Source organism: Branchiostoma lanceolatum, chromosome 17, assembly GCF_035083965.1.
Source record: "Branchiostoma lanceolatum isolate klBraLanc5 chromosome 17, klBraLanc5.hap2, whole genome shotgun sequence".
Classification (NCBI taxonomy): Eukaryota; Metazoa; Chordata; class Leptocardii; order Amphioxiformes; family Branchiostomatidae; genus Branchiostoma; species Branchiostoma lanceolatum.
Window position 1 is genome coordinate 7,510,433 of NC_089738.1, and position 27,868 is coordinate 7,538,300.

The window sequence follows — 27,868 nt, forward strand, 5'->3', positions numbered from 1 at the left end:
TTTTGTTATTGGACCATGTGTTTACAAGGCTATATTGGTAGTCAAGAGATATTTTAGATGACATCTTCTAATTTTTGTAAAAATGAAATAGCCGTCTTTTTGTTATTGGACCATGTATTTGCATGGCTATATTGGTAGTCAAGAGATATTTTTGATGACGTTTTCTAGTTTTTGTAAAAATGAAAAAGCTGTCTTTTTGTTATTGGACCATGTATTTGCATGACTATATTGGTAGTCAAGAGATACTTTAGATGATATCTTTCAGTTTTTGTGAAAATGAAACGGCTGCCATTTTGTCATCAAACCATGTGTTTACAATGCTATGTTCCTTTGGTAGTCAAGAGATGTTTTAGATGATATCCTCCAGTTGTTTGTGAAAATAAGATTATCTCCCTTCTATACACAATTGACCACTGATGACATGTGTACCATTTCAGGATGCCCATACAAAGTGCAGCTAAATGACGCTAAACAAGTGACGGCGTTTGGGGAGGGGCTGGACCTGGTGCCAATCAACAGGCCCACAGCCATCAACATCGACACAACGGCAGGGGGAGGGGGGCCTGTCACCTGTATGATCAAAAGTCCCACTGGCAAAGTAGTGCCATCGAAGATCTCAGGAACCGAACAAGCCTACAAGGCCACATACACCCCAACTGAGATTGGTGAGTTAAATGTTTCACTACAATTGGTGTCATAGACAGTTATACTTGTATCTTAGGTTGTTTTATGTAAAATGGACAAAAAGGGGATTTTTAGTCAGGCAACAGTACAATATACATAAAACATGTTTGTTTGTATGTATAGTTGTAGGAGAGCTTACAAAATTCTCTTTACTTTTGTTGTGTCAATAAAGATTGTTGCTGTAAAAAAGGTTTTGTAACTTTAAGGATACTGTAAAATAATGCATTTATATTCACATCGTTTTTATTTTGCGCTAAGAGGAAATGGAGTGTTTGCAGTGGTTTGAAGTTTGCAGCAGCACTACAGTTGCATACTGCTACAGTATTGGACAAAAATGTTTGCAGTGGTTTTGAGTTCGCGGTGAAACGGCCGGCGCAAAAACCACAAGCATACAACCACCGCGAACATTTCTGCATGTACAGTGTGGAAAATCTAAATCAGACAATTGGGTCAAAAATATTACTGATTTATGAACAACAGCAAACAATATGCATCATCTTAAGTTTGTCTTTAAGATTTTATGATGAACGTTAAAAGTTCTTGTCTTGAATTCTGTCACTTTTTTTTGTTACAGGAAGCCACAATATACAAATCAACTTCTGGGGCATGCCCATATATGGTAGCCCTTTCACCAGCAATGCCTTTGATGCCAAGCAAGTAGTCGTGGAGGAGATTCCCACAGGAAGGATTGGCACACAGACAGGAGTTGTTGGTAAGCCTTTTTTCTTTTATTTTTGTCTTGGTTTCTTCCCATTCCATTCACAATACATGAAACTTAAGCTGAATCCAGAAAAGAGTTATGTACATTGCAATGTCAGTGGAAAATCAGAAGATCAACTAAATGTCCCATTGACATCCCAGTGAATGTGCTTGAATGCCTTCATCTACACTTGACATTAGTGATAAAGTTACCCAAGTGTTGAACATGAAGCAAAGTATTGTATGATGGCTGCTTCTTCATTTTTGAAGATCATTGGGAATGTTGTCCACAGAATGCTCTCATGTTGTATAGCTCATGTACATTTACTCCTAGGTAATCCTCAGAAAAAACTGATTTGATACATAACTTTGATGATTTCTGAATTGTATCCATTCTGTTCAAGCACACTCACTCAGTGCTGCTAAATAGTTCATGTTACATCAAATTGAGATACAGGATAGCATGACCTCCATTAACATGAATCTACCGGGTGACATATAAATCCGCCTTTAAAAAACAGTAGGTTTGAGAGATCTCTAGTGAAGCACCCCCAGGAATGCACAGTTTAGATATACAGGGGTGCATTATACTGGGGGACTGTGGGTTGGAGATCTGTTTGGATGTATCTTTTCAGAGTGACGGAATTATGTGCCCTGGTGAAAATTTAAAAAAAATCATGAAAACAGACGGCTGGGGTGAAAACTTGCACCTGACCCTGTTCACTCCCTGATTCTGTGTGCACCAAAGTACAGACTTTCCCCTGAGATTCTGTTTTCATGTTGATTTTCCAATCTAGCATTTTTTTTAAATATTCTGTTAACCAAGGGATTAAAATGGTGTGGCCTAATTATTAAAAATGTGATGATCATGTGTTGCTGTTTTTTTGGCAGTTGATGCATCCAAGGCTGGAGTAGGCACTGTGACTGCGGAGGTGTTCTGTGATAAGAAGCAGATCCCCTGCAGTGTGCAGCCCCTGAAGGACGGGAAGTCAGTCATTGCATTCATGCCGCAGAGTTTCAAGGACCATGAAGTTGACATCAAGTTCAATGGATTAGCTATACCAGGTGGGTTTGTTGTACAAGACCATGTAGCACGATTTGTACCTTTTTACATCAAATAATCAATATCATCAATCTATGAACATCATCAATTGTTGAATATCATTTGCTCATTAACAATTAGTGATCTGCTGTTCATATATAGAAGCTCATCAGACAAGGATACAGAATTTGTTATCATCATCAAAGCATATTTTCTTACATTCAGTAGCAAACCTAGTTATGGTCTTTAGATAAAGATACTGACAAATTGAAAATAGTTTATTTGTGTTTCTGTCATTAGTGAAGAAGTTCAGAAGAACACATGTTGCTTTTTCAAATTGTTCAAGTACAGGTACAGGTCCGGACCTGAACCTAAACCTCTGTACTGGTACCTGTACCTGTACCTGATGTTACGTTTAGGTACGCAGCACTAGCTTCAACAGTGTACATCTATAGCTACCGTAGTGATAGTGAGTAAGTGAGACATTTTAAACATAGTATGCATGGTGCATCACAAAACGTAATATACATTACTATGTACTCCATCATAGAGGCATTGAAGAATTTCATGATAATATTCCTATCATTTTTACAATATTACTAGGTTGTCCACACGTGTGCAAAATCCTGGGTGCGGAGACAGTGAAGGCCTATGGGGAGGGAGTCACTCCCAGGCCGGGGGTCCCACGGGGCCATCCAACCACTTTCACCATCAACATAAACGACGCAGGAAATGGAGAAATTGCTTCAACTGTAACAAGTAAGTTTTCTTCATTTCAGGCAAAAGCACTGTGCGGTGTGTAAGGTTACATAGTGTTAATTGTTTTAAAGGGAACAATTCTATTTTGATGAAATCAACTGAAAATCTTTGTCTAAAACTAGAAAAGAATACATCAAATATAACCTTACTACTTAAATTTACAAGTTACAAATTGACTGAAGCCATGGCCCATGACGCTTACTTTCTTGCATGATTTGATTGTCTGATGATTATTTCACATTTTGAAGTTTTAACGATGCATCGTGCCATGATATGTACCAGGCAGCCAAAGTTTGCTGTGGAACTGAAGATGAAGTGTAATTTCTGTATATTGGCGATATTCATTTTGCAATAGAGTAAAGATATGAACAATCAAGTGCATGCTTGCATTAGTAATGTGTACGTCTGGAGTTTTTTACTATTCTAGCTAATGCATGCTTCTTATGATTTCTGTAATACAAGACTGTATGGTGACTTGTGGGGTTTGTGTAGTCACCTCTAAAAATGGCTTACATATGTTGTGTCACTGTGAACTAGTTTGCAACTGTTAAAGCACGTAATGTTATTAATAGCTTGTACGGTTACACTTTATGTAGTCTTTTTGACTGGTTTGCAACATAACCACGATTATTAATTTTGTCTTGTTTTCCATGTTGTCTAGGGTGGACAGAGAGACAGATCTGATTCATGTGGGGTGTTGGAATAAGTGACATCACAAGTTCTGCACGTTCTAACAGAATTTGCTCTCGCTAACTGCCTAACACCATGCTCCCTATATGCCTAACCCCGAACTAAAACCCTGCCCTTTCTCGGCATATATGTTGCAACTGTTGCTGCTTATACTAATACATTGCTGTCATTTACATTTACAAAGTCATGTGACTCACACCGGCCAATCAGGTTTTGTGGCACATTCACAATGTTAGATGACGGTTGGTTGGTCAACACAAGTGTGTGGATGTATGGGTGGAGGTGTGAATGGCAGTTGTGATTTACCTTTGTGGATGGGATTATATTTTGTTGACGTTTTGAGGGTATGTTTTCAATGCAATCCCACTGCATGGTTTCTTACAACATTATGGATGCCATCGCATGAACTTGGTGTGAATTTTTGAATCATCATCATCCGCATGGTTTGGGTTTTCACAACTTCATCATTGCCTGAAATTATCTGTCTTGTGTCAATAACAATGTCTTTTTCGTAACCTTGATGCAGACATCAATCATAACAATTGTTATGTTTCAATTACTAAACAATATTTGGTACAGTGCATACTTTGTGTGCTTATATTCTATGTTCAGGGGAAACATGGACACTGTTCCTAACATGTAGTGTTCTTATCTACTCAAATTTGAGGATTCAGATGTAGCTAGATCACTGAATACATCTGAGTCTGATTATTTACAAACTGGTATGAATACTTCATCATGTCAAAGTTTTCTCAGAAGAAGTGGTCCAAATTGATGACCAGAGTTCTTTTATTGTGATATTTATGTGTAATATATGCGATGACTTTTGACCCACAGGCCCAAGTGGAGGTAACGTGCCATGTCGGGTCAGTGGTCGGAGTGGGACCTACACAGCTGAGTACACTCCTTATGAAGTCGGTAAGTCTGCCTATAGCCTTGATCTGTAAATCATTCATTCTTCAGTATGATTCAAATCGTCACAATGCTGTAATCAGTAGATGTTATAATAAAGAAATCACCAGATTGTTCTTTCACAATAATGATAAAGATATTTGGTTTCATTAAATTTCATAAAGTATGCTTAAAATGCAGCTTTTGAGTAGTATCCGCTCAGTGATAAACTAAAAGAAGATAGCATTCTTTGTCCTTGGTGCTGAAAGTTAGGTGCCTTTGGAGTTTTTATTCTCCATTGGAAAACATTCTTCTCCTTAAGCCTTGAGCATTTTACAGGTACCCCAGATTACCACCGTTGGTAAAAGTACATGTAGTGTGCCATATTGAAAATTTGAATGTGATATCTGACGTTTTCCTTTATTTTTGTAATCACAGGTGACCACAATATTGTGGTGACATTTGCTGGCCAGCAGATCATGGGCAGCCCCTTTAACTGCCATGTTTACGATGCTCGGAAGGTCCGCGTTGGGGACATACCTCTGGGCAAAGTTGGACAACCCGTCACTGTGCTCAGTATGTACCATTCAGATATCAAATAAGGGTTAATAATGTTTTGTAACACAGTGATGAAGCTGTTTTAAAAACTTCATACAAATTTACATATTGGTACTTAAATGTAGGTATGAATTCGACGACAAAGTCTCAAAGAATGGAATTATTAAATCAATAGTGTGTTGTTTTAATAACAGCTGTATACTATGCAGAATTAATGTTTTGAAAAGGAGTTGCAGCAATGTCTTCTTATGCTGTGCAAATGTTAGTGGCCAGAACATGTATTATCATGATGACTATTGCAAAAGAAGGCTAGGGTTTAATAGACACCATTTTGACTGGGAAAACGTACAGATTAGCTTGACCGTATTCTAACATCTGTGTATCATCCCTCCAGTTGACACAACTCAGGCAGGAGTGGGAGACCTACAGTGCACAGTCAGTGCTAACGGCACCGTCCCCAGCCACCTGGACTCTCACGGCCCCTCCCACAACCTGATGTTTGCTCCACGGTCTGCACAGCCTCACGAGATTGATGTCAAGTTTAATGGACAGACTGTGCCAGGTAGATATATTTACTAGCAGCCCGTGTGTGTCTGTCTACTAGGGAATACTGTGTTCTCGTACTCTGCAAACTACTCTTGTCCAACTTACTACGTAACACCCCTATTTCACTGGGGTCGAATTGTGTTTTTGACCTACTAACAAAAAGAAAAGGGTTTTTCTGTGACAAGAAATTTAAAGAATTTATACAGAAAGTTGAAGGTGAATTACACTTATAAAAGATTGAAAAAAATTCATATGTAAAGTTTAAAATAATATTCCTATCTCCATTTGGAATGAATTCTATTATGTATAAGAATTCTGGTGTCTGTGCATCGTAACAAAACATATCATTCCACACACTGAAAGATGTCTGATATACCCCGATGCTCTACCTAAAATTATCCCAATGTTTTCAGTCATAGAATTTTTAGCTTTTGTCAGGAGAGACCAAATATTAAAGGAAATATCATTCAATTTGACATTTAACAATTGACTTACTGTTTGGCAAATTGGACATTTTTGACCAATTTTTGTGTTACAGTAAAGAGAGTGTGCCTGTTCGGACATGGAAAATTGTGCGAGATTTTCAAAATGGTCAAACCTTATTCAGTCTCCTTCACAGCATGGACCTTGTCTAATTCCGCGGGTTGAATGCATGTAGCTCTTTGTTTGTGCTACCATTCAATACTGCAGAAGTCTAGCATGTCAGAAAGTTTCCTTGTCTTTTGCATGAAAATTGTTCAGAATCTGATCCTTTAACTCAAATCCAGGCTTTTCAACTTTGTGTGGCTCTGAATAATTCTAAAAAGTCATGATTTTTCTTCTCTTAAAAATTTGACATACCATCGACAGTATTTATTGCATTTTCTTATTTTTCATAAAGATGGCTGGAGAGTAGAATCATGACAATCTTAATATATCTTTTGTTAACACTATTTTTTTCAAATTGCCGCTGTTCTATCAAAGCTGCCGGTGCCATAATGAACATAGACTACTCCAACATTGACGAAGCACTTACTGACATGGATGACTCTGCTTCATTGAATGGTTACCCTGTTAACATTGGGTCCCCAAACAGGAAAGCTCAGAGTCTGGGGGCTAGGAGTTTAGGGGGTCAGAGCATTGGGGGTCAGAGTTTAGGGGCTAGGAGCCTTGGAGGTCAAAGTTTAGGTGCTCAGAGTATGGGAGGTCAAAGTGTGGCAGCATCGTCCATTTCTGGAGTTGTGAAAAATGGGGGGCTGCCGCCAGGGAATGGGGAGTATGGCTACTATGTCTTCTACCCACTGCCTGCAAATGTGAGGCCTGGTTCTGCAGTAGTTATTCCTGGCACTGTGCCCCAAAGTCAGCCTTAGATGGCTCAAAAGAACTTTTGAATGTTTTGCAGCTCAGAAAAAAATTGATTTCTGCATGGTATTTATTGTTCAGTCAGAATTGTTACCATTCAATTACGATTATTTTAAAATTGTTACATTTGAGAGTTGAGTCAGTCCTTTTCAGGGTATTATAGTTTGTGACCTTTTATTTCAAAAAGATTTTCGTCATGATCAAAGTTATTCCTTCTAAAGATCCTCTGGAATAAATTTAGCATCTGCAAAGTGATCTTTCGCGGACATGTAAGTAAAGTATACTTTTATTGCAAACACTTTAATTCAGTTTTGTAAGAGCTAAAACTTTTCAAGGAAGAAATATGTTGAAAGTTTTGGAAAAAATAGCAATACACATCTGCAGCATTCAAACTAGCAGGGTATCAGACTTTAGAGCCATGAGTCACAAAAACAGGGAAAGAGGTGGTCGACGCTCAACAGTAACATTGCTGTTAACCTGTGTGATTTTATTTGTGAGATGTTTTACTTACTAACTCTTCTCAAAAGATGTACTTGTAACTGGAGTCAGCCAATAACATATAACCAGGTGACCCCCGACTTGTGTTATCTAACTCAAACAGTAAGTGTAAGACTTAACACTATGAATTTATAACTACATGTATTTCATCTTAATACATATGTGATGTCTCTCTTGATTCGTACTTGCAAAGACTAAGAATAGATAGTTTATTGTTACTAATCAACACGAAAATAACGTGAGAAGTATATTGTCTTTCAAGAATGTGTGTGTGTGTCATTAACAAAGGGAGGTCACCATTATAGATCTTTCATAACTCATTTATGCATGCAAATCAGTATGTATAATCAAAATCATAACATGATTAATATATCATTAACCAGAGAAGACAAAATAAAGGGTGTTTGGTGCAATGTGCTAAATTGGCTGGTGTGTTTTCCTGTGTTTTTAATCACTAATCAAGGATGTTAGGAAATGATATAGTAGAAATTAATATCTTCTACTTTCAAATTTCTGCCATTGCTTTGATATTGAAGTACCCAAAATGGCAGAAATTTGAACTCCACCCTTTTTCGATAGCTAGATTGCCAAAATCAAAAAGTTTCGTACATCAGAAATGATTGACATGCACACCCTTTATTTGCTTCATCTGATTGGTAATGATATGTTACCAAAAATATGAGAAACTAACAACTTTGTGACTTGTTGTCTAGCTATCAATGGTGACCCTCTGTGTTCTTGATACCCCACCTAACCCCTTCTTATATTAGCTGCAAATAGCATTAGTATTACTGTAACAGTTTACCCCATAGCACACTTAAATAGTCGTTAGATACTAGTTCCTCATTCTCTGTTGGTTATAGAGTTAGGCAGCAGGGAGAAGGTTAAGAGGTTGACAAATACTATTATGCAAATATAAGTCATAATACTACAGAGACAAGACACAATATGGCAGCCAAGACATCTGAACAATATGAAGCATTTTCATAATTCTTATTACCTCCCAAAGATTGATATGCATGTAAATTTTTTTGATCTTCTATTCTGAAGTCAGTTTCTCTAAAAACTGTATTCGATCATATTGAGACATTCTTCTCACCATACATTCAAAACCACAAAAACAGTCTTTCTAGCTGTCCTTCCTCATCTCTAGATATTCAGATGATGACAATAAATAAAAGTAGACTAAACACATTGAACCTTTCAAATGATGAAAATACCTCTACGGCCCCCAAACTCAATCTGCATCAATGTACACATACTAGCAGACGACATGCCAAAGTACATACAAATGCATTAAAGGGATCTTGAGTTATAGCTGCAAACACACAGACACAACCAATCGCAGAGCTAAAACGGCAACACCCAGTGCAAGTCATTAAATGGCCATGCTGACTGGATGTTGTCACAAATAATAAATATATAATAAACATTCAAAGGAAAAATCATGTGGTTACGCCCAGACAAGGAACTGTGAGTCAAGATGGGCGTGGGAGCTTGGTAAAAATAATAAGAAGCATTTTAAAAAGGGCATTGAATAAAAGATGAGTTGTGACGTCAACAATGTATTAAGCTCGTCAAGCAGAAAGAATAGCAATCAAGTCACGTATCTCAACTGCAGAGTACTTCCAGACCTGCAAGTTTCCCTAACTGTGCATCATCTCCGAAAGAATCAGTTACAACTCCACAGCCCTGTCTAAACATTGACATCTTTCACACGTTTTCAATCTTCAAGATTTCATATCCTTTGGGAATTTTCAATATCAAAATAAACAGTTCAAACATCCCTTATAGCACTGTTAAAGCCAAATAGTTTTAACTGACTTTACAACTCACATCCCTAACTGAAGCTAAGGTACTCATTTTCATCTAAGTGAAGTGAGGAAAAATGTGTAAAGTGTCTTTCCTAAGAGCACAACGTCAACAGGGCATGTCAGGGAATTCAAACCTGTGTGATGACTGTCTTGAGAACTGTTACAAAAAGAGTGTTAGATGACACCTACCTTTTAACAAATTATATTGGAAATAGGTGTGCCAACTTGTTGTCCTTGGAGATTAAGGTACCCACCCATCTGGAGGTATCTCCTTGAATAATTTATCAACCGGCTTACTCAAGCAAAAGGAAAGCCATTCAGATAAAGGGTGTAACAACAAGGTAATGAATTATTAAGAGCTATGAAAAATGTTCCATTGTTTGCAGGCAACATTGCAGCAACGGACAATAGACATTAGAATTGCCTTGCTATTTCCCATGAGAGTCATGAAGGTTGGAAACAGCTATTGTGGAGAAAGGGTTGTACTGTATATCAAGAAATTTTTGCAGTGAATTTTGTTTTGAAACTATCAATCTGAAATAAATTGTAGATCTGTTCCATACATTAAACTAAGTTGGGATGAATCATAAGACTTTTTTTTACAAAGAATTTTGAAAAGCACGCAAAAAATAGTCATTTCTCTAGAAATAATACTACATACAGTACATACATTCAATTTTCAATTTGAATAATGTTTTTAAGGTGGGGCTCTTAAGCGTACTTTGACCTCTACATGTAGATGTACACAAAATTTCATGGAAATCATCATGCAAGGATCCATGGTGATATATTCCACATCGATGAAGATCAGTGTAGAACTAATTTTACAAGAATTGTGAAATTGTGAGGTGCAAAAATTATCATTTTTAACCTGTTGCTGATGTGCGACATATGTGGCCTTGAATGGTCGAGTCATCATTGACGGAATAACATGGAGCCGTAAGGTTTAGCTTGAGCCAATCTTCAACATGCTTCAACAGGAAGAGGAAGATTTTCAAGCGTTCAACTTTGTCACTGACAGATCAGGTGCACCGACGAAAGGATGGGTTTTACCCGACCAACAACCTTCTGATCAAACAGGCCAACAGGTGGAAACTGATGACACGTCACAGTCGCCACTTCTCATTCATGAAAATGGAGCTTCCGAACAACAAAACCAACTGGTGGAAACAGGTGTATTGCCACAGCCACCATTTCATATGTACCAAAATGGACTCCAGGAACAAGTAAAGGAACAAGTAGAGACTGGTTTACCTTCGCAGCTACCATTTTTCATGTACCAAAATGGATATACTGAGCAAGGAACTCAACAGTTGGAAACTGGTATACCACCACAGCTGCCATTTTTCCTTCAAAATGGCTCCCTCCCTATGGGAATTCCTTCGCAGCCTATAATATTTCTTGGACGACGCCCACATAGTAGTAGGTCACGACATAGGAAAGGCAACAAAACTAAACGCCAACCAGTTGAGGACGAACAGAAATTAGAAACAGAAGAGGTAGAAGTAGAGGAAACTGGTGAAACGGTTGATGAAGTTGGTACAGATTCTACAAAATTGGAGAGTGTAGAGTGGAAAACAATCGCAACTCCTCAACCAGTGCCTGACATTCAATGGGAGCTTGTCAGTGGAGAGTACGAACAAGTCAATGCACAATCTGATGTTACGAATGGAGAAATAGAGGGATCATATCTCAGCCAACAGGGTTTTAACTCAGAAACAGTGGAAAATGGGGCTCAGTTGTTGGAGGATGATTTTCATCCTCAAACCTTGGATAAAGAAGATAATACAGCTCAAACCACTGATGACGAAGAGCTACAAGCAACGGAATCAGAAGGTAGTACAAGGTTTAAAGCTTGCGCTATAACAACCAATAGTATTCAATATCTTTACAAGAGCAAGAGGTACAAAAGGTGCTACAGAAACTATATACCATGTATAATCATGTTGTTTATGTTGCAGTCTTACAGAGCCCTCTTGCTGACTAAAATAGTACTACAGATCAACTGAAACATAAACATATATCTAAACACCATGGGAAAAATATTTCATATCATGGAAATCTAATATCTTTTTGAATAGGTTAGGTGTCATCAGTTAGAATGAGACAAAATGGTAATTTAGCCCTGTACAGCCCAATTTGGAGCTATAGTTAACTAAATAATTAAATAACATTAGTTTCTAGAAAAAATTTCATCGAATCTTAATCAAGATGAAGATTTAGTTGCTTCTAACCCTGGACCAGCTTCTATTGCCTCAGAAAAGGCCACTTATGCAGCACAACATTTTCCTCAACAGGATTCCACAAGATAGGAGACCAACCAGTTCCAAAAATTTATCTTAGTTGCCTGCTCCTTTAAAAAATCCTTCCCCTCTTCTCCTGACTCTAGGAAGCCCCTTCACTTGCCACGTGGTGGACCAAGGCGCCATCACGGTGTTGGGAGATGGACTGGGACGAGTTCCAGTCGACAAGCCCGCCAACTTTACCGTGGATGCCACTAGGGCAGGAGACGCAGAGCTCAAGGTCGACGTCTTAGGTGAGGACAGTTTCCATCTTGCTTGTTTTTGTTTATTTGTTTGTTTGCAACTCCTTTAGCACTGCAAATTGCTATTATTCCTTGAATTATTATTAGTATTTTTAGTATGTAAATAGCTGTAACAACTTGTATGTACTTTGTCAGTTGTATGTTGTTTTTGTACTACAGGAAGACTAGCTACTTACATATTACATGTATAGTAGCTAATGGAGGAAGTAAAGTATCCAAAGTATCCAATTTGTACATGTGGCAACATTTTCTTATACTGAACATTTTCATAATGATTATGAAACATAGAAGGGTGTGAAACTGTATCTTTCTGCAAAACTTGCATAACAATAATGACCTATGTGCTATGTGAAGCTTCAAATAGTATAGAAGACCCAGTATAATCTTGAACAAAATGGTCCTGGATGCTAGCCTGTGTTTCATTTTTGATTCACAGTGAATATTTCCCAACAATATCATATCCAGATCAATGCATATTTTACACTGTAAATGTTTGACGATACATTGTTCTTTTTTTACTGTTGGTTCTGTATGTTTATTATTTTGATGTTTCCTTTCTCAGGCCCCAGTCGCAGACGTGTGCCAAGTCAGATCAGTGGCAGAGGCAAATATGATGTGGAGTATGTGCCGACAGAAGTTGGTCAGTTTGTTTTTGTTTGTTGTTTTGCGCAAATTGAAAGTTGCATAAAATATGTGCTCTGACCTAATGCATACGATACTTAAATTCAAAATTAAGATAACTTTCCAAAACTCATGAAACATGTGCACTGAAAGCATCTTTGTTAAGTAGTTCAATACAAGATGTATGTCCCAAACTTTAAGATAATAATAGGTCTTTTGCTGAGAAGGTTTGTCTGTACATGTGTTTTTCAGTCCTTGGTAATGCCCAATGATGCTTGGCTAACCTGAATCATTTTTCTGCTTCAGGTCCTCACACAATTGACGTGACCTTTGCTGGGGACACCATCCCTGGGAGCCCCTTTGGTTCCTATGCCTATGATGCCAACAAAGTGAGGGTGTTGGACATTCCCAATGGCAGGGTTGGAGAGGAGGTTCCCTTCCAAGGTGAGTACAGAAAAACACAAGGAAAATAAATGAAAGTTTAGTCAGTTATTTCAAAGGTTTATGTTATAGCCAAAGCTAAACAAAGAGCTTAGGAGCCATACATATTCATCTGAGACCAAAATAGATGCATTTTGCTATGCAAAACTTATGATTTCAGGCTAAGATTGGCAAATGTTTTGATTTGCAAACCAGGCAATTGGATAACAAAATTCTTTACGCACAACCAAGTGTTTTTAACTAAGCCAACATTTTTAACTAAGCCAACATTTTGGTGACTAGCTGTCACCTACCTCAATACTAACTGGTTCTATGTTTCTAACTGCAGCTAGGTGTCACTGCTGCAGTGTGAAAAATGCGGTCCCAAATGTGACTTAACTTTGTTATCCAGTGCCCTACAAACCTTGTTTAAATATTCACAGAAACCAGGTTAACTTTCTCAAAGAACATCATTCGCATGTAACTGTTGACTATTTCCCCCCACAGTTGACTGTACCCAGGCAGGAGAGGGGGAGCTGGCCATACTGGTCACCTCCGGCGGCAGGGCGGTCCCCAGCACTATCAGTCCTGGCTACGGCAACGGAATCTACACCGGCTCCTTTGTCCCTCGGGACATCAACACTCACGACATCAACGTCAAGTTCAGTGGGCACACTGTGCCAGGTAATTGACTTTGAATGTACAGTATAGAACTGCAAAGTTTGTTAAAACATTACATGGTATGGAGAAAGGTGTAGCCCAACGTTCATGGGAACATCACCAAACTTGAAATCAATGTCAAGTTGATGTTTTACGACAGGTAGAAACTAGTCTGAATAAATAGCAAGCACTTTTGAATGTTTCATTGCTGAAAGAAGATGCTCAAAGAAATATATCATATCATAATCATATCATAGTCTGTGAGAGCCGCTTCTTAAGCTAGTGTCCAGAGTTTATTTTGAGACTTTATTTTGGGCTGGGCATGTACATGTACTTCAGCCCCCTCCAGTGGCTTTCCAGCTTTGACTTGAAGCCATTGACAGTTTGAAATGGGTACAGACAGAGCAAGCTATGAGCAGGTTTCACAGATTTGGATAATCAATTACAAGGGCAGTAAGGAACATTCAATGATAGCAAACAAAGAAGGGTCCCAAGTGCTCAACTCTATTTATAACACACAAACAAGCTGAATAAATTTCTTTGCTGTTTTACAGGGAGCCCGTTTCACTGCCACATCCTGGATGCTACTCAGGTGACCGCCTCGGGAGACGGGTTGGACCGTGTTCCTATCAATCAGAGGACCTGGGTCAACATCGACACCCGCTCCGCAGGGGATGGGGACGTCAACGTCACCGCGACCTGTACGTTTCACAATATATCAGTTTCTTTCAAAGTCTGTTGGTTTTGAAAATGATGCATGAAAGAATGGTTTACGGCTATTGACAGAGTTTTGCCTTTAGGCCCCCATGCAGTACCAATTTGACATATTAGGGGACTCATAGATTTCTAAAATTTTTACTATGTGTAGCTTCTTGACTTTCATGTTTGTGGTTAGCCTAGTATAGACATCAGTATGTAGTGGTGCATTTTTTTTTACTTTTGCCAAGTTACATACAATATCTACCTAATTACGGGATTGTGATCATTTTAACACTGCATCTTCAAAAAATGTGTGGGCTTCAACAAGTGAAAGATCTTTATACACAATATACAGCTAATCTATAAATACGCAAATATCCTAAGGCTTAATATAGATAGTTGATCTAAAATGTTGCTGTGTAAATCAATAGATCTACTTCTTTGATTTCTGCTGTCACTTTGCACCCTCAATCCAATTTTTGCTAACATCATTAAAAGATTTAGCAAACATGGCAATGAAAACACAGTAAGGTAAGTCATTAAGTCACAGGTGAGTTTTGTAGGGTGCTGTTTTTTCTATTCATGTACACCTCACATCTTGCACTCACCCTGTAAACAAATGGTTATTTTGGAAACACAATCTTGTCATTCTGATGTTATCATTTTGGTCCACTTACTAGGTGATTCTTCCAGTTTGTAGGACCCTCTCCCCTGTGTGGGACAAGTCATAGATTCTGACAACACCAGAGTGTGTATGAATGGATAAAGTGTGAATGAGTGTGGAAGAAATACTGTTAGTAGTAAGCAGACCTCAAATTAGGTAATATAGAGAAAACAGTACAATTCTACCAACTAGTTTTAAAGTCGATAGTTTCTAATGTAGTTGGTATTAGTGGGAGTAGATATATTGATGATTTCTTTAACTCAAGTCTCAAATTCAAGTCTCTTTTTGATTGAATTTACATTACATGTAGCATTCTAACATGCTTAGATAAGCCCTATTTGACAGGAACACAGTACTATAACAGCATTGTGTAAAGGCAGCCAAGACTGTCCCCTTTAATCTTAGTACATAACTGTTGTCTCAAGATGTGTTCCTCCTGTTACAGCTCCCAGCAGCCTGTCTGTGCCTGTTGTTGTGAGGAAGGAGGGACAAGGCATGTGGAGGGCAGAGTACACCCCCACAGAAGTTGGTACGTGCCACACTCATAGATCTGAAAAGAGTTGACCAATATTCAAACCACACTTCTTCCATGAAGTCTTAGATACCTTTAACCTTCTCCCTGCTGCCCAACTCTGTAACCAATAGAGAATGGGGTGCCAAACGGCTACTTCAGCGTGCTAAAGGTTAGGATGCAACCTCCCTCTCTCTATTTGTAGTCATAACATTGTTATTTGTGGTAAACTGAAACAGTTGATCTACTTGTACCTTCAAGCTTTCATTTTCCCTCTAAAATGCCTTTTGGCTTGTGTAAATTCTTCCTCCCCCTCAACGATTTTGTGCAAGGCAAGTTAGGGTGTAGGTAGCTTACAACATCATTGTTGTACATTATACAGATATCATATTTATGCTTCTTTTGATGAATGACAGCTTTTCCCCCTCTGTGATTTTGTGCAATGTGAGTGAGGGTGTTGGCATGCAGCTTACAGCATCATAATTGTTCTGGATGTACATGTATCATATTCTTGCTACTTTGATGAACAAAGTCTTTTTCTTCCTCACATAGGTGAACACACCCTGGACATCACATTTGTGGGCATGCCCATATATGGCTCCCCCTTCACGGCCTATGCCTATGACGTCAGTAAGGTTCGTGTCAGGCCGGACCCAGTGGGACCAGGCCAGATTGGGAAGACAGAGAACTTTACAGGTGAGAGGAACTCCATTCCTTCAAATGTTTTTGCCATAAAGCATAAAGCCCAAATTGAAATGGCTGTTTGGCAGTGTTATAGGTCATGCAAAACAATGGACGCTGGATAGCTAAATATACTAAATTCATACTAATGTATATGAATTACATGACAAATTGATAAATGTAAGCCATCTAAAAACCTGTTTGTTGTTGTATTCTGATATTGCTAGATTGTACAGGAAATGAGGAAATGTGACCAAGAATATTTTGTAAAAACACATTTTAGAAATAAAACCATATATCAAACAATGCTGTTCCCTGTAGATGTTCTATGTGACATTTTTTTTTCCATAACATGCTTTTGTTACCAATAGTCACTATCATGAATACTAAGATAGAAACTCAATTTTGCCATCCAGTTCAGTGACCAATCAGTTGTTCACAGCTGCCAAGTGTTCTTGCTTTTTTAAGAGATAGCAATGGGCACGTGTTTGCACGATTGAAGGCCCAAAGACATACTTCAAACAAAGGAATTTCTGTTGTTTCTTCCTACAAAATTCAGCTATGATGATATTGGAAGGGAGCTGTGAGTAATATTAGCTAAGAGACAATCTCTTTAAGTATGTTGTTTTTGTGCTTAGTTGATGCAAGCCAGGCTGGGACAGGCCACATCGATGTCAGTGTCTCCTGTGAGCGTCGGAACGTGCCAATCTCCGTGCAGACGAAGGGCCACGGCATCTTTGACTGCTCCTTCGTACCGCGAGACCTGCCTGACCACCTCATCGTGGTCAAGTTCAACGGACAGATCATTCCCAGTAAGTTTACTTTTTGCTTATCGGAATTCCAGTTATTTTGTGCTCTCTACACTGAATGAAGTTGAAGACCTGTTCACGGTACTGAAAGTTGTGTTGCTGTTACCAGTACTTTCCTGTAGTCTTTCGCCATCTACTGAGCTATTGTACTACTTCAGATCAATTGCCTATATAATGATTGTGAGAAATCAAAGTTTCTAACTTTATCATTTTTGAACAAATATGTTGGCTCAACTGAAAGAGAACCTAAACATGAGCTGAAGCAAATGTTATTTTATTGAGAGAGTGTTTGCACAGAATAAATTTGAAATCATGTTCCTGATGCTGAAAGTTGCTGTCACAGCAGCATCTATATGTAATCCATTGCAATCTACTGAGCTACTGTATTGCTTCAATGTGACTGATACGGAACAATAACTGTTGTGGATTGTGGATTCATGTGTGATCCTCAAAGCTTCAAAATTTTCTATTGTCCAAGAGCAGCCTTAGCTGTAAGATTCTTTAAACATTACTCAATTGTATGGCGGGAGTTAAGATTTTATATTTCATTGTGAGAGTGTTTGCTCAAAATAAGTATGAAAACCTGTTTGTGGTTCTGAAAGTTGTGCTGCTGTTGCAATACTCTTTTCTCTAACATACATTGCTACTGTACCAACATTACGCACATGACATGTACAAAACAACTGTTACAGATTGCCCGATGGTGTGTGAGATCCTTGATGCTGGTAGAGTTACCGGAAGCGGGCCTGGGTTGGGAGTGATCCCCATCAACCGCCTCACCAGCTTCAGTGTGCGGGACGCGCACAAGGGGGACATCAGTGTCAACATCCAGTGTAAGTTGCTCACACACAGGGTAACCCTAAAGATGTGAAGTTTTGTGTATTGTGCAGTTAAAGGTTGATATGAGGTATGTCTCCAGATCCTGTCTATTAATGATTTTAGATAGGCGTATCAAATGTTGACCTGCATTTTGTATGACTACCCCAATTCTAAATTAGATTGCAAGATACGACTTGGTTGTGCAGTAAAATCTCTCTATTTCTTTCAGTTATTGATTTGAACGTGCTGCCAACATTTGAAGATGTTCTCACACCAAAACTTTTATGATTCCTTGTCCCTCAATTGTGATAGAATCATAGTCACGTTTCTCAGATGTGGACAAAAATGTGGCCACTACCAAATTACAAAGCTAGAGATGCTCACTGCCAATTTGACATTCAACATGGCTAAAAATTCCTTTCTCAGTTCATACAAAAACAGATATTCCAATACTGTTGTGCTTTAAACAAAGAAATAGTACAAGCACAATCTATCAATAATTTTTGACATGGGAGGACACTACAACAAAGACATGGGCAGACAAGAGGCTACAAGAGACATGTAATATGGACCTAATATGTAATTGTACATAATGTCTTGTCATGTCTTGCAGGACTTTTTTTGTTACAGAAATTAAGAATATTGTCAATTTGTGCATCTTCTGCATTCATGCCTTGATTGTGGCATTTATCTGCAAGCATGCAACCACTCTTGGATATTGTTTGATATTTGAGTGTTGTCTGAGTAAATGTGTGAACCGCTGCTTTGCATGAAGTTCAATGTCATGCTGTTACTAACAGTGTACAAGTGAGAGTGCATAATTCCCAGCACACACAGCCACTGCAATGCAGCATGTCAAAAACAGTATGACTGGATAGTTGTGGTTCAAAACTGTGTGAAAGTGCTACTAAGAAATATGATACATCACTTCCACATGCATTCCTCTACAATAGATGTTTTATAGCTGTAGTGTTCATCTTTTTTTACCTAATTTCAGTTTAGTAAATTTTAAGTTTATCAAGTTTGTAGTTCCCCCCTTTACTGAGTTTATGCTTTATGTTGCTGTCATCTGACAAAATAATAGTTCTTTGCATGGTCCCTATGCACAATGCATATGTTTTAGGAAGAGTTTTGATATTTTGCAACATAGTCAAAGATCTGTTTTACATACAATTTGGAGACTACAATTTTGAAGGAAGACTTACTCATCCAACAAGTCAACATAAAATCTACATAACACAAATAACCATCTAATTGACCACCTAAAAATGCAGGCATCATTCAATTTTAACCAACTCACCAAGAAACCTCCAAGAAGCTGCTTTTGTAGTATCCATCTTCAAAAGATTTTTCGCAGCGTGTCTTCATTACTGGTAAGTTAACATTGTCAAAGAATAAATTTTGTTTTGCACTGCATGCCAACAGCTAACTTGCACCAAAGAAGGCATAATATTGGAAATTGTTGAGATGCAATTTCTTACTTACAATTCTAACTGTAACAATGCTGTAACAATATACATAATCATTAATAAAAACTCTTGTAACTTTCATCTGCTTGAAGAATGATTTTAAAACAGTGCATGTGGTTTGCATGAGAAATAATACATCTATAGCATGTGGGTTGTAAATTGAAGTTGGGTTTCTAAGGTGCGCAGACTGAAAATGAGTGCATTCAACAGTCTTGTCTTACTTTAAATTTTGTGTTTGTTTCCAAGCTCCAAGTGGAAGGCAGGTGCCAGTAGAGGTGATGGGCCCAGATAGCCATGGTCACTTGTATGTCACATGGAAACCCACAGAGAGTGGTAAGAATATTTGATATCTTTTTTTTCATTTCTTTATTGGTTTAGCTGACATACAAGTACATGCAAGTATTAACCTCAAACATCAAAGGCACTAAATACATAAATACATTTATCTACCACTATGCAGAAGTGCATAAAGGACCATGCAGCATTTTATGATGCATGCTCTTTTTTCATAAACAACAGAATTTTGAAAATATCACGCCAGAAGCTAAGATTTGCAGTTCAATCAACAAGGCTTTTATATTAGGCTACAAAGATACCATCACCAAATCACAAACATGGACACATATATGTAAATGTAACAGGTTTGTTGTTGATAACATTACAATCTATCCAACCAGGCTTGCACACAGTTGATGTGTTTTTGGGTGAGGACCACATCCAGGGTAGTCCCTTCACTGTCAGGGTCTTTGATGCACAGAAGGTCAAAGTTCACAGCTTGGAGGGGGGACTTGTGGGACAGCCTCATTCATTCATAGGTAAGTTTGACCTTGTATTTTCGTATATTCCATTTCACAAAGTACAATTTCAAGAAATGTAAATTTGATAGATAGTGCTGGGGTTAGGCAATGACCAATATGGTCTATACATGGTTTCCCCTCTTTAGTTCACTAGTTTATCAATATATGACAATAGCTTAAGTTGATAAAACAAATAATCTATTTGTCAGTGTTCTGCTTGTTGGAGTTTGTGGTAAATCTACATTGTGTATTTAGTACACCTTAAAGAATGCAGCAGAACTGTGTAGGATAGTTTTCAGTACCAAGGACAGGTGTCAAATGGGCACTTTCCTACATAATCAAATTATCCTTTCTATAGTTATGACTTGAACTCAAGAACAGCACCTTATCTAACTTGACATCACAATGTTCTTCCTATCTTTGCAGTATTTGTAGTAGTATTAATTATTAGGGTTTATTGGTAAAAACACTAACAGCAAAAGGCTGAATTGTGGTTTGACAATGGTAAGTGGTAAGGTCATTTCTGAAAATTACTGCTAATCAAAAGTGTCACAATCACATAACATGAATAGACACGAACCAATTCATTGAAATATTTGAATAATAACTGTTGCTCTCGTTCTACAGTTGACACATCAGAAGCGGGCCCAGGACATATCCGTGTGGTGATCCACGCAGGGCGGACCGAGGTTCCGAACCAGATCCAGGATCTGGGGGGAGGGAGGTACAAGGTCACCTACACACCACAGGAGAACGTGGATCACATGATCATGGTGGAGTGGAACGAGGTGGCCATCCCAGGTACTGTACTATCAAGGTCTTCTCATCCTGTGCCACACAAGTTTATTTTCTTGGTTCTTGGAAAGCTCTACTCCTTGAGTCACTCCCTGATTCTAAATGGACCAAAGTACTTTGAGAATTTCATGCTTCCTTTTCATGTTGACATGCCAACGTAGCATTCTGTTCTTAAATGACTCCAACAGTGAACCAATAATTTTTAATTGGCCTGGCCCTAACCTTAGAAGCTTAGAAGTGCTGGACCAGCAAGATTGACCATTGTAATACACAAGTCATATATGTTGTTAGGCTTACAGTATTATGCAAACCTTTCTGACAATCCTATAGTTAAGTCATTGATGTGTTTTACCTTGCTATAGATTTACTGTGGAGGCTGTGCTCTTATTGTTCAAATAACAATTAAAAGTTACTATTCTAGTGATTCAATCTTGAGTTCTACCCTTATCCTGCAGTAGCTACTTGTGTTGAGTGACCCGATGTTTAAGTGTTGAAGATGAATCTTCCGCAGCCTTAAGCTGATTTTCATTCTAAAACATTGAGGAAAAAGAAATCCTGATCCTTCTTTTATCTCATTTTAAGTGTAATTCTTCCTCTACAGCCCCCACCGGTGTTGAGTCTCGTGGGGACCAGTTTGTTGTCCCCGTGGCGGACGTTGGTCTGATCCAGGCTTCGGGGGTGGGGCTGATTGGCTCCATTCCCGTCAACAGTCTGGCACAGTTCCGTGTTCTCACGCACGGGCAGACAGGAGGGGATCCCAGCATCATAATCACAGGTAAGTCTTCTCCAGCCTGTGGACCATCCTGGCTAGTTTATACCATCGCTGATAGTAGCTACCTCCAGTGACTATCAGAGTGGATCTAAACTAATCAAGATGGCATTTTCACAGAGCTATGGTGGGTGCAACTCTTGTCCTGTCTCCTTCTTTCTGGTTGAAAATTAGTTTGATCAGCTATGGTTTGTGTTCATTGGTCACTTAACTACCAAAATTGAACTTACTACTCATACATGTTTGCCATGTACTGAAAGCATGCTTGCAGCTTGTACAGCTTTATTGTTGAATTTGGTAACCATATATAAAAAGAAATCTACCTTTATGGGTTAAAAGCTGGACGAATGAAAAAAACAGTAGTCATATAAGTTTAGAAACTGCAAATTTCGAGTATGAGATTTAACAGAAAAATAAAGGTTCAGTGTGATTTTTGTTCCAAATATGGACCAAGGGATGGACCGTAGCTGATCAAAATATTGGTTTTTCAATCTGATTCTTTCCTGGTGCAGCTGGCACTAACTTGCAAGCCCTAATACCGGTGTGAGCTTTATTCAATTCTTTTAATTTCTTTTCATTTCTGCACTGCATGTCATTAATGGCATGCTACAATACCAAGTGATGCATAAGGTTTTGGTGGGAAATAAGGAAAGAGAATGGGAAAATCAAGGTTCTATGGTGAACACAAAATTTGACACATATCTTAACGCAAAGTGGAAAATATAAAACGGTCTATTCTCACATATGCCATACAAATTTATTGTATCAGTTATGGTTGATCGTAAAACTACATGCTGTTCTTTTGAATTGACATTTTATTAGATCTTGCACCAGTTTTGGCTTGTCCACGGTTTTTGGTAGCAAGAAAGCTGCAATCTATGATATCACAACAATCACAGACAGAATTTTAATTAGTCAGCTTGCAAAACCAGGCTTTTAAGACACTAAATGGAAATGTCATTGGAATGTATATGCACATCCACAGAACATCATAAGTGAAGCACCCAAAAAAAGCCTGCACAGTATCATCACTGGCCACATACTGTTGATAAACCCGACTGCGTTCCATATTGAAAATGTCATTTCAAGAATGTTTTGTGCTAATCTTAAATTTAGTACTTATGAAGTCTAGATCTGCACAGTATGTTTGTAATGAGCAGAAAAGTTCAAAATATATTCTCTTATTCAAACCATAAAACATGAATTTTTAGCTAACTGGATATAATGAAATACACAAATTCTTAGATGATACAAGCTGTTGATGACCAACAGTGTAATTTTGTATCCAAGATATGGACAAGAATTGCTGTATAAACATTCATAGCTTTTTTGAAACTATGGTAAATCTTCAATGCTATTGTGCAGAGTAGAATACCTCTTGAAATACAACAAAGGTTTTATGAGCAGTGATGAGCAAAACTTGAATCTAAAATTCATCAGACTATTGTGTCTAGTCACACGAACTGTTCTAAAACAAAGTCTTCATTTCAAAACAATTGGTATATTTGCAATACTGTGTTGTTACGTTTGCTTGCGCTGCCCGCTTTTAACACGTTTTTATTTCTTTTGTTCACATGCAGCCACGAATTTGTGAAGAGTTACATCACCTCCATCCATTCCCTCCCCACTGACGCCATGTCATTTCATTTGTACAACATGTCGTAAAATAAAACTGTGTGTGGTCGTGACGCACCCTGTCTCTGTCTTCTTATTTCAATCATTGGCCCTTCACTTTTTAAGTGTTTCGGCTTCCATGCATGTTCCACAATTTCACCACAAAAAAAAAGATACAAAAAAAAAGAAGTGCCAGGGATATTTGATCACGTGTGTCTTTGCATTCCACACCCTTTGTAACCAATGTCTCATTCAGAATTTGTTTTCGTATCATTCTCAATATTTCTAAGGATTTGGAACATGCATGCAGCCCAAATGTACCAAACCAAATGCCCTGGGATTTCATCAATGCACCACCACTATCTTGAAATACAATGATCCAGAACTTGACATGTGTTGTAGTTTGGATTATTACTTGGGGGGAATTGTTGTCCTGTTTCAGTGAAAAAATCCCCTCTGCAGACTTTAACCTGTGTTCAAACCTTTGGAAGATGACATTACACTGACACATACAAACCTCACTCAGTGACATAATTGTGCAATAATCGAAACAAAAATTGCACAACACACAATTACAAGTCATAATTTTGATTTGATTGCTTCATCATAATGAACAGAATGAAAGAAATGAATAATAATAATGCTAAACTATTATGCTGTTTGTGTATCATTTGCCTTATGTCTTGTGCTGTATAAACATGCTTTGTCAAGTTTGTTTTGTTGCAAGACATCAAGGACTAATAATTCCTTCTGAATGTTCAAGAAGGGCCTTAAGAATTAACAATAATAGCTGTTTTTTGTTCCCTTCCATGCTGCATGTTATTATCAGCTCTTTGGGCCCACTGTAAGTCCAGCACACATGGACTGCTTTGAAGAATCTATAGTTTATGCTTGTGCTTCGAATTGTTTTGCTGCAACATGTAAATGCGCCTTTTTCATTCATAGATAGTGTTACGCAGGAAATGTCCATGTTTGCACTTATTTCCAATATGTTTTTTTTGCATTATGATTCCAAAAACGACTTGCACAATTGTGGTGTTAGTATTGTACATTTGCATGTTGTCTAGTGATGAAAAGTAAATACTAAGTGTATTTTTTACATTTTCATTCTAATGTTAATTATAAAGAGGCAGAACTTTAAAATTTGTGATTTTGAACTTTTAGAAATTTTAATCTTTATTCTACTTTAAGGTTTCCAATGCCATAAACTGTTTTAATGTGTCTGACTTTTTGTAGATCTAACGATGTCCAAGAACTGCTACCTTTAACAGAACATACCTGCATGTGTTTATTCTCTGTACAGCACCCAGTAGGAGACAGGTACCTTGCAATGTGCTACCAGGGAGAGGCGGAGAGTACACTTGCGAGTACACTCCTAATGAAACAGGTACATTTCAGTTTTACGTCACTTTAACATCTAACTCAATCGCCAGCTGGCAACATGATTTCCCCTGGTGAAATAAATAAACAAACAAACAAACTTTACTTTTAGTGTACATTATGTAACATCATTTGGTTCTTGCACTGAATATGATATTAAACTTGAGTTTTTGGTCTTTCAGTAAATTTGTAGATTAAGATGTGGGACATACCTAAGATGTGTATGTGTGGTCCAGTGTAAGATTTCCTGTGATTCTGTATACATCTTTGTATTTGTATGAAATTACTCTTACATACATAAACACGATGCAAGGAGAGAACTACAGGTTTGGGGCATGTGATGTCTTTAATCTGCTCTGTTGGCTTATTGGTTGTACAAAGACATTGATGATTGGTCCAACTGACCAATTCTACCACTATGTACATAATATACATTTTGTACATCTTACTCCAGGTCCGCACCGTATCGAGGTTATGTATGCCAGTATGCCCATCAATGGCAGCCCCTTCACCTCCCAGGTGTACGACAGCAGTAAGGTCCGTGTTGGGGACATCCCCAACGGGTACATCGGCAAACCTAACTCCTTCACAAGTAAGTGCTGCATTCTAGATACTGTCAATCTTATTCATAAGGCATTTATAGTGCTTTGAAGCTCATGTTTTTGCAGTGACCTCTTACCAAACATTTTGTTCTGTCTTCCATTGCTTTACTTCTAATTGTTTCAAAGAACTTGAAGATTACAGTTTTTTCAACTGCAGACTTTGCAGTACAAAATTCTTCAAGTTTGCTGTGCATTTACAAAAGCAGCACATTCAAGTTCAATGGTAAAATGTCTTATTGGCACTAAAGCAGAATTTGTTAAGACCATTTCTTTAGATTAAGCAAATTTTTCCATCTGAAATTACAGGTTGTAATCTTGTAAAATGAAATGTCTCAGATATATACAATGGAAGAGTGCACATTTATTGAATTTTACGTCAGCAAATGTGCTCTTAAATGAATTCAAGTACAACATGCATGTACAGTCAAACCTTGATTGGACCACCACCTAGCACAGGCAACCACCTGGCACATGCAACCTTAAACAGTCCCGTCCATTTTAACATAATTAAAGCGACCTTGTCCTGAGCAATCACCAGTGTCCTCTACAAAAATTTTCTCAGTCGCTTTAGGGGTTGCTGAATCCAGGTTTGACTGTACCACGAAGATTATGAAAATTTACTCATGCTAATTTTATGACCCGATAGTTGATGCGACCCAGGCTGGGCCAGGTGAGGTGACAGCTGACGTGGGGAACCCCATGCACGTGCCGGAACAGCTACAGAACCTGGGCGGCGGCCGCTACAAGTGCGACTTCACCCCCACCAACACCAACCGCCACGACATCACCGTCAAGTTCAACGGGGAACTGGTGCCAGGTAATCACTTGTCCTTTATCATGCCCTGGTCATATATCCACCTATGTAGGCAAATTTGTATATAACTCTTTGCAAAAACGAGACAATATCATACATTCCTGACGCAGCATACTGTTTACCAACGAGCGTTAGCATGTACATTATTCTATAGACTATTTTACTGTTAGTCATAGACTAGATTAGTTCTCTACATCTGTCAACAATTAGCAATAGTTCAATTCTCATGTACGTTAGTTGCCATACATTGTACCAGCTACAATTGTCGCGCAATAAAGTTCTTCTTCTTTAACCTTTAGAACACTGAAGTAGCCGTTTGGCACCCAATTTCCTATTGGTTACAGAGTTAGGCACAAGGGAGAATGATGTATTGTTCTAACATTACACAATAGGTAATGGCAGGTGTAACCTCTAAGCAGATGTTGGGAGGGAAGATTGAAACATTGTGGGACTGCCCTATTTCTCGACACACACCCAGATCACATGTCAGAAAAATAGAAAACTGTACATCATAAAAACAGGGCAGGTACAAAAGGCTATCATTCAGTATTCTCTTTCAAAACATATTTTTTCTTACAGATTAGGCAAGTGTCGGCAGCTTTTACACGTGCTTCCTAAGTATGGTAGCTCATGAGACTAACAATCACAAAAAAACAAAAATGCTTCAAATTGTTCTTGACCAGAGATAGCTGATCAGATGTTAAAACATTCAGTATGCAGTTTTTGTGTGTTTTTATTGAAAAACCCATACTCGGGCATGCATAGCATTTGATTTTGCCGTAAAGTTTATGAACTTCAGCTGTTTTTCTTTTCTCTACAGGAAACGTGTTCCACTGTGATGTAGTGGATGCTGGCAATGTGACAGTGACTGGCAGTGGTCTGGATCTGATCCCGGTTAACCAGCCAGCCCAGTTCATCGTGGACCCCCATGGAGGCCCTCCATCTGAAGTCAGGGTCAATATCAACGGTGAGCTATGTCCATATTCTAAAGATACTGTTGCTTTTGCTCTTTCAGTTTTTCATCCCAAATAAATGTTTTGTTTTTCTCTTGTTCAAAGGCTTTTTGTTACAACTGAATGAGAATTTTTTCGTTTTTGTTTATTCTTTCTTTGCAGATGGTTTCAAAGTGACCTCTGTTATGTTATCATGTGTTATTGTGAAATGTGTATCATTATCCTTTATGATATTTGAGGAATATGTATCATGCATTATACCACAATTCATGTAGTCTACATTTTTTTTACAATTCTATAAATTCATAAACTAGTAATCATTACCACAATTCATGTACAATCATGTAGTATACATTTTGTTTTACATTTCAATAAACCAGTAATCAATTACCCAGTCCTATTGAAACATCCCATTGCATATTAAATGTTGAAAACAATTTTCTTTGTTCATTCAGAACCGAACGGTCGCCCCCTGCCCAACCGAGTAACCCACCAGTACGATGGCACCCACCTAGTGGAGTACACCCCGAAGACTGTAGGCGCACACCCCATTGATGTCCACTATGCAGGCCTGCTAGTTCCAGGCAGCCCGTTTGAATGCATCGCATATGACGCCAACAAGGTGCGCATTTCTGACATCCGCGACGGATTTGTGGGCCAAGAGCTTGGATGCAAAAGTAAGTTGTGTTACTTATATATCTCAGGTAGTGTCAAATTGAACAGA

The 27,868-nt window shown here is 38.3% G+C and overlaps 1 protein-coding gene across 6 annotated transcripts in view; it reads left to right on the forward strand.

The window, feature by feature from the left end:
• Positions 1 to 27,868, forward strand: part of LOC136422948 (filamin-A-like) — a 117,311-nt gene that overhangs the window by 61,589 nt on the left and 27,854 nt on the right. For 2 of the 6 annotated variants that reach the window (XM_066410881.1, XM_066410882.1), the window contains exons 48-72: positions 438 to 665; positions 1,259 to 1,396; positions 2,275 to 2,448; positions 3,029 to 3,184; positions 4,712 to 4,792; positions 5,204 to 5,341; positions 5,718 to 5,885; positions 11,912 to 12,058; positions 12,630 to 12,707; positions 12,995 to 13,132; positions 13,616 to 13,792; positions 14,323 to 14,469; positions 15,577 to 15,660; positions 16,195 to 16,338; positions 16,962 to 17,135; positions 17,825 to 17,965; positions 19,667 to 19,753; positions 20,098 to 20,235; positions 20,845 to 21,018; positions 21,614 to 21,787; positions 24,699 to 24,782; positions 25,230 to 25,367; positions 26,024 to 26,194; positions 27,012 to 27,158; positions 27,600 to 27,821. In XM_066410881.1, the coding sequence (XP_066266978.1) occupies positions 438 to 665; positions 1,259 to 1,396; positions 2,275 to 2,448; positions 3,029 to 3,184; positions 4,712 to 4,792; positions 5,204 to 5,341; positions 5,718 to 5,885; positions 11,912 to 12,058; positions 12,630 to 12,707; positions 12,995 to 13,132; positions 13,616 to 13,792; positions 14,323 to 14,469; positions 15,577 to 15,660; positions 16,195 to 16,338; positions 16,962 to 17,135; positions 17,825 to 17,965; positions 19,667 to 19,753; positions 20,098 to 20,235; positions 20,845 to 21,018; positions 21,614 to 21,787; positions 24,699 to 24,782; positions 25,230 to 25,367; positions 26,024 to 26,194; positions 27,012 to 27,158; positions 27,600 to 27,821 (3,648 nt within the window). Of the gene's footprint in view, positions 1 to 437; positions 666 to 1,258; positions 1,397 to 2,274; positions 2,449 to 3,028; positions 3,185 to 4,711; positions 4,793 to 5,203; positions 5,342 to 5,717; positions 5,886 to 11,911; positions 12,059 to 12,629; positions 12,708 to 12,994; positions 13,133 to 13,615; positions 13,793 to 14,322; positions 14,470 to 15,576; positions 15,661 to 16,194; positions 16,339 to 16,961; positions 17,136 to 17,824; positions 17,966 to 19,666; positions 19,754 to 20,097; positions 20,236 to 20,844; positions 21,019 to 21,613; positions 21,788 to 24,224; positions 24,240 to 24,698; positions 24,783 to 25,229; positions 25,368 to 26,023; positions 26,195 to 27,011; positions 27,159 to 27,599; positions 27,822 to 27,868 lie in introns of all 6 variants that reach the window. The other 4 variants (XM_066410883.1, XM_066410884.1, XM_066410886.1 and 1 more) reach the window with 4 other exon arrangements.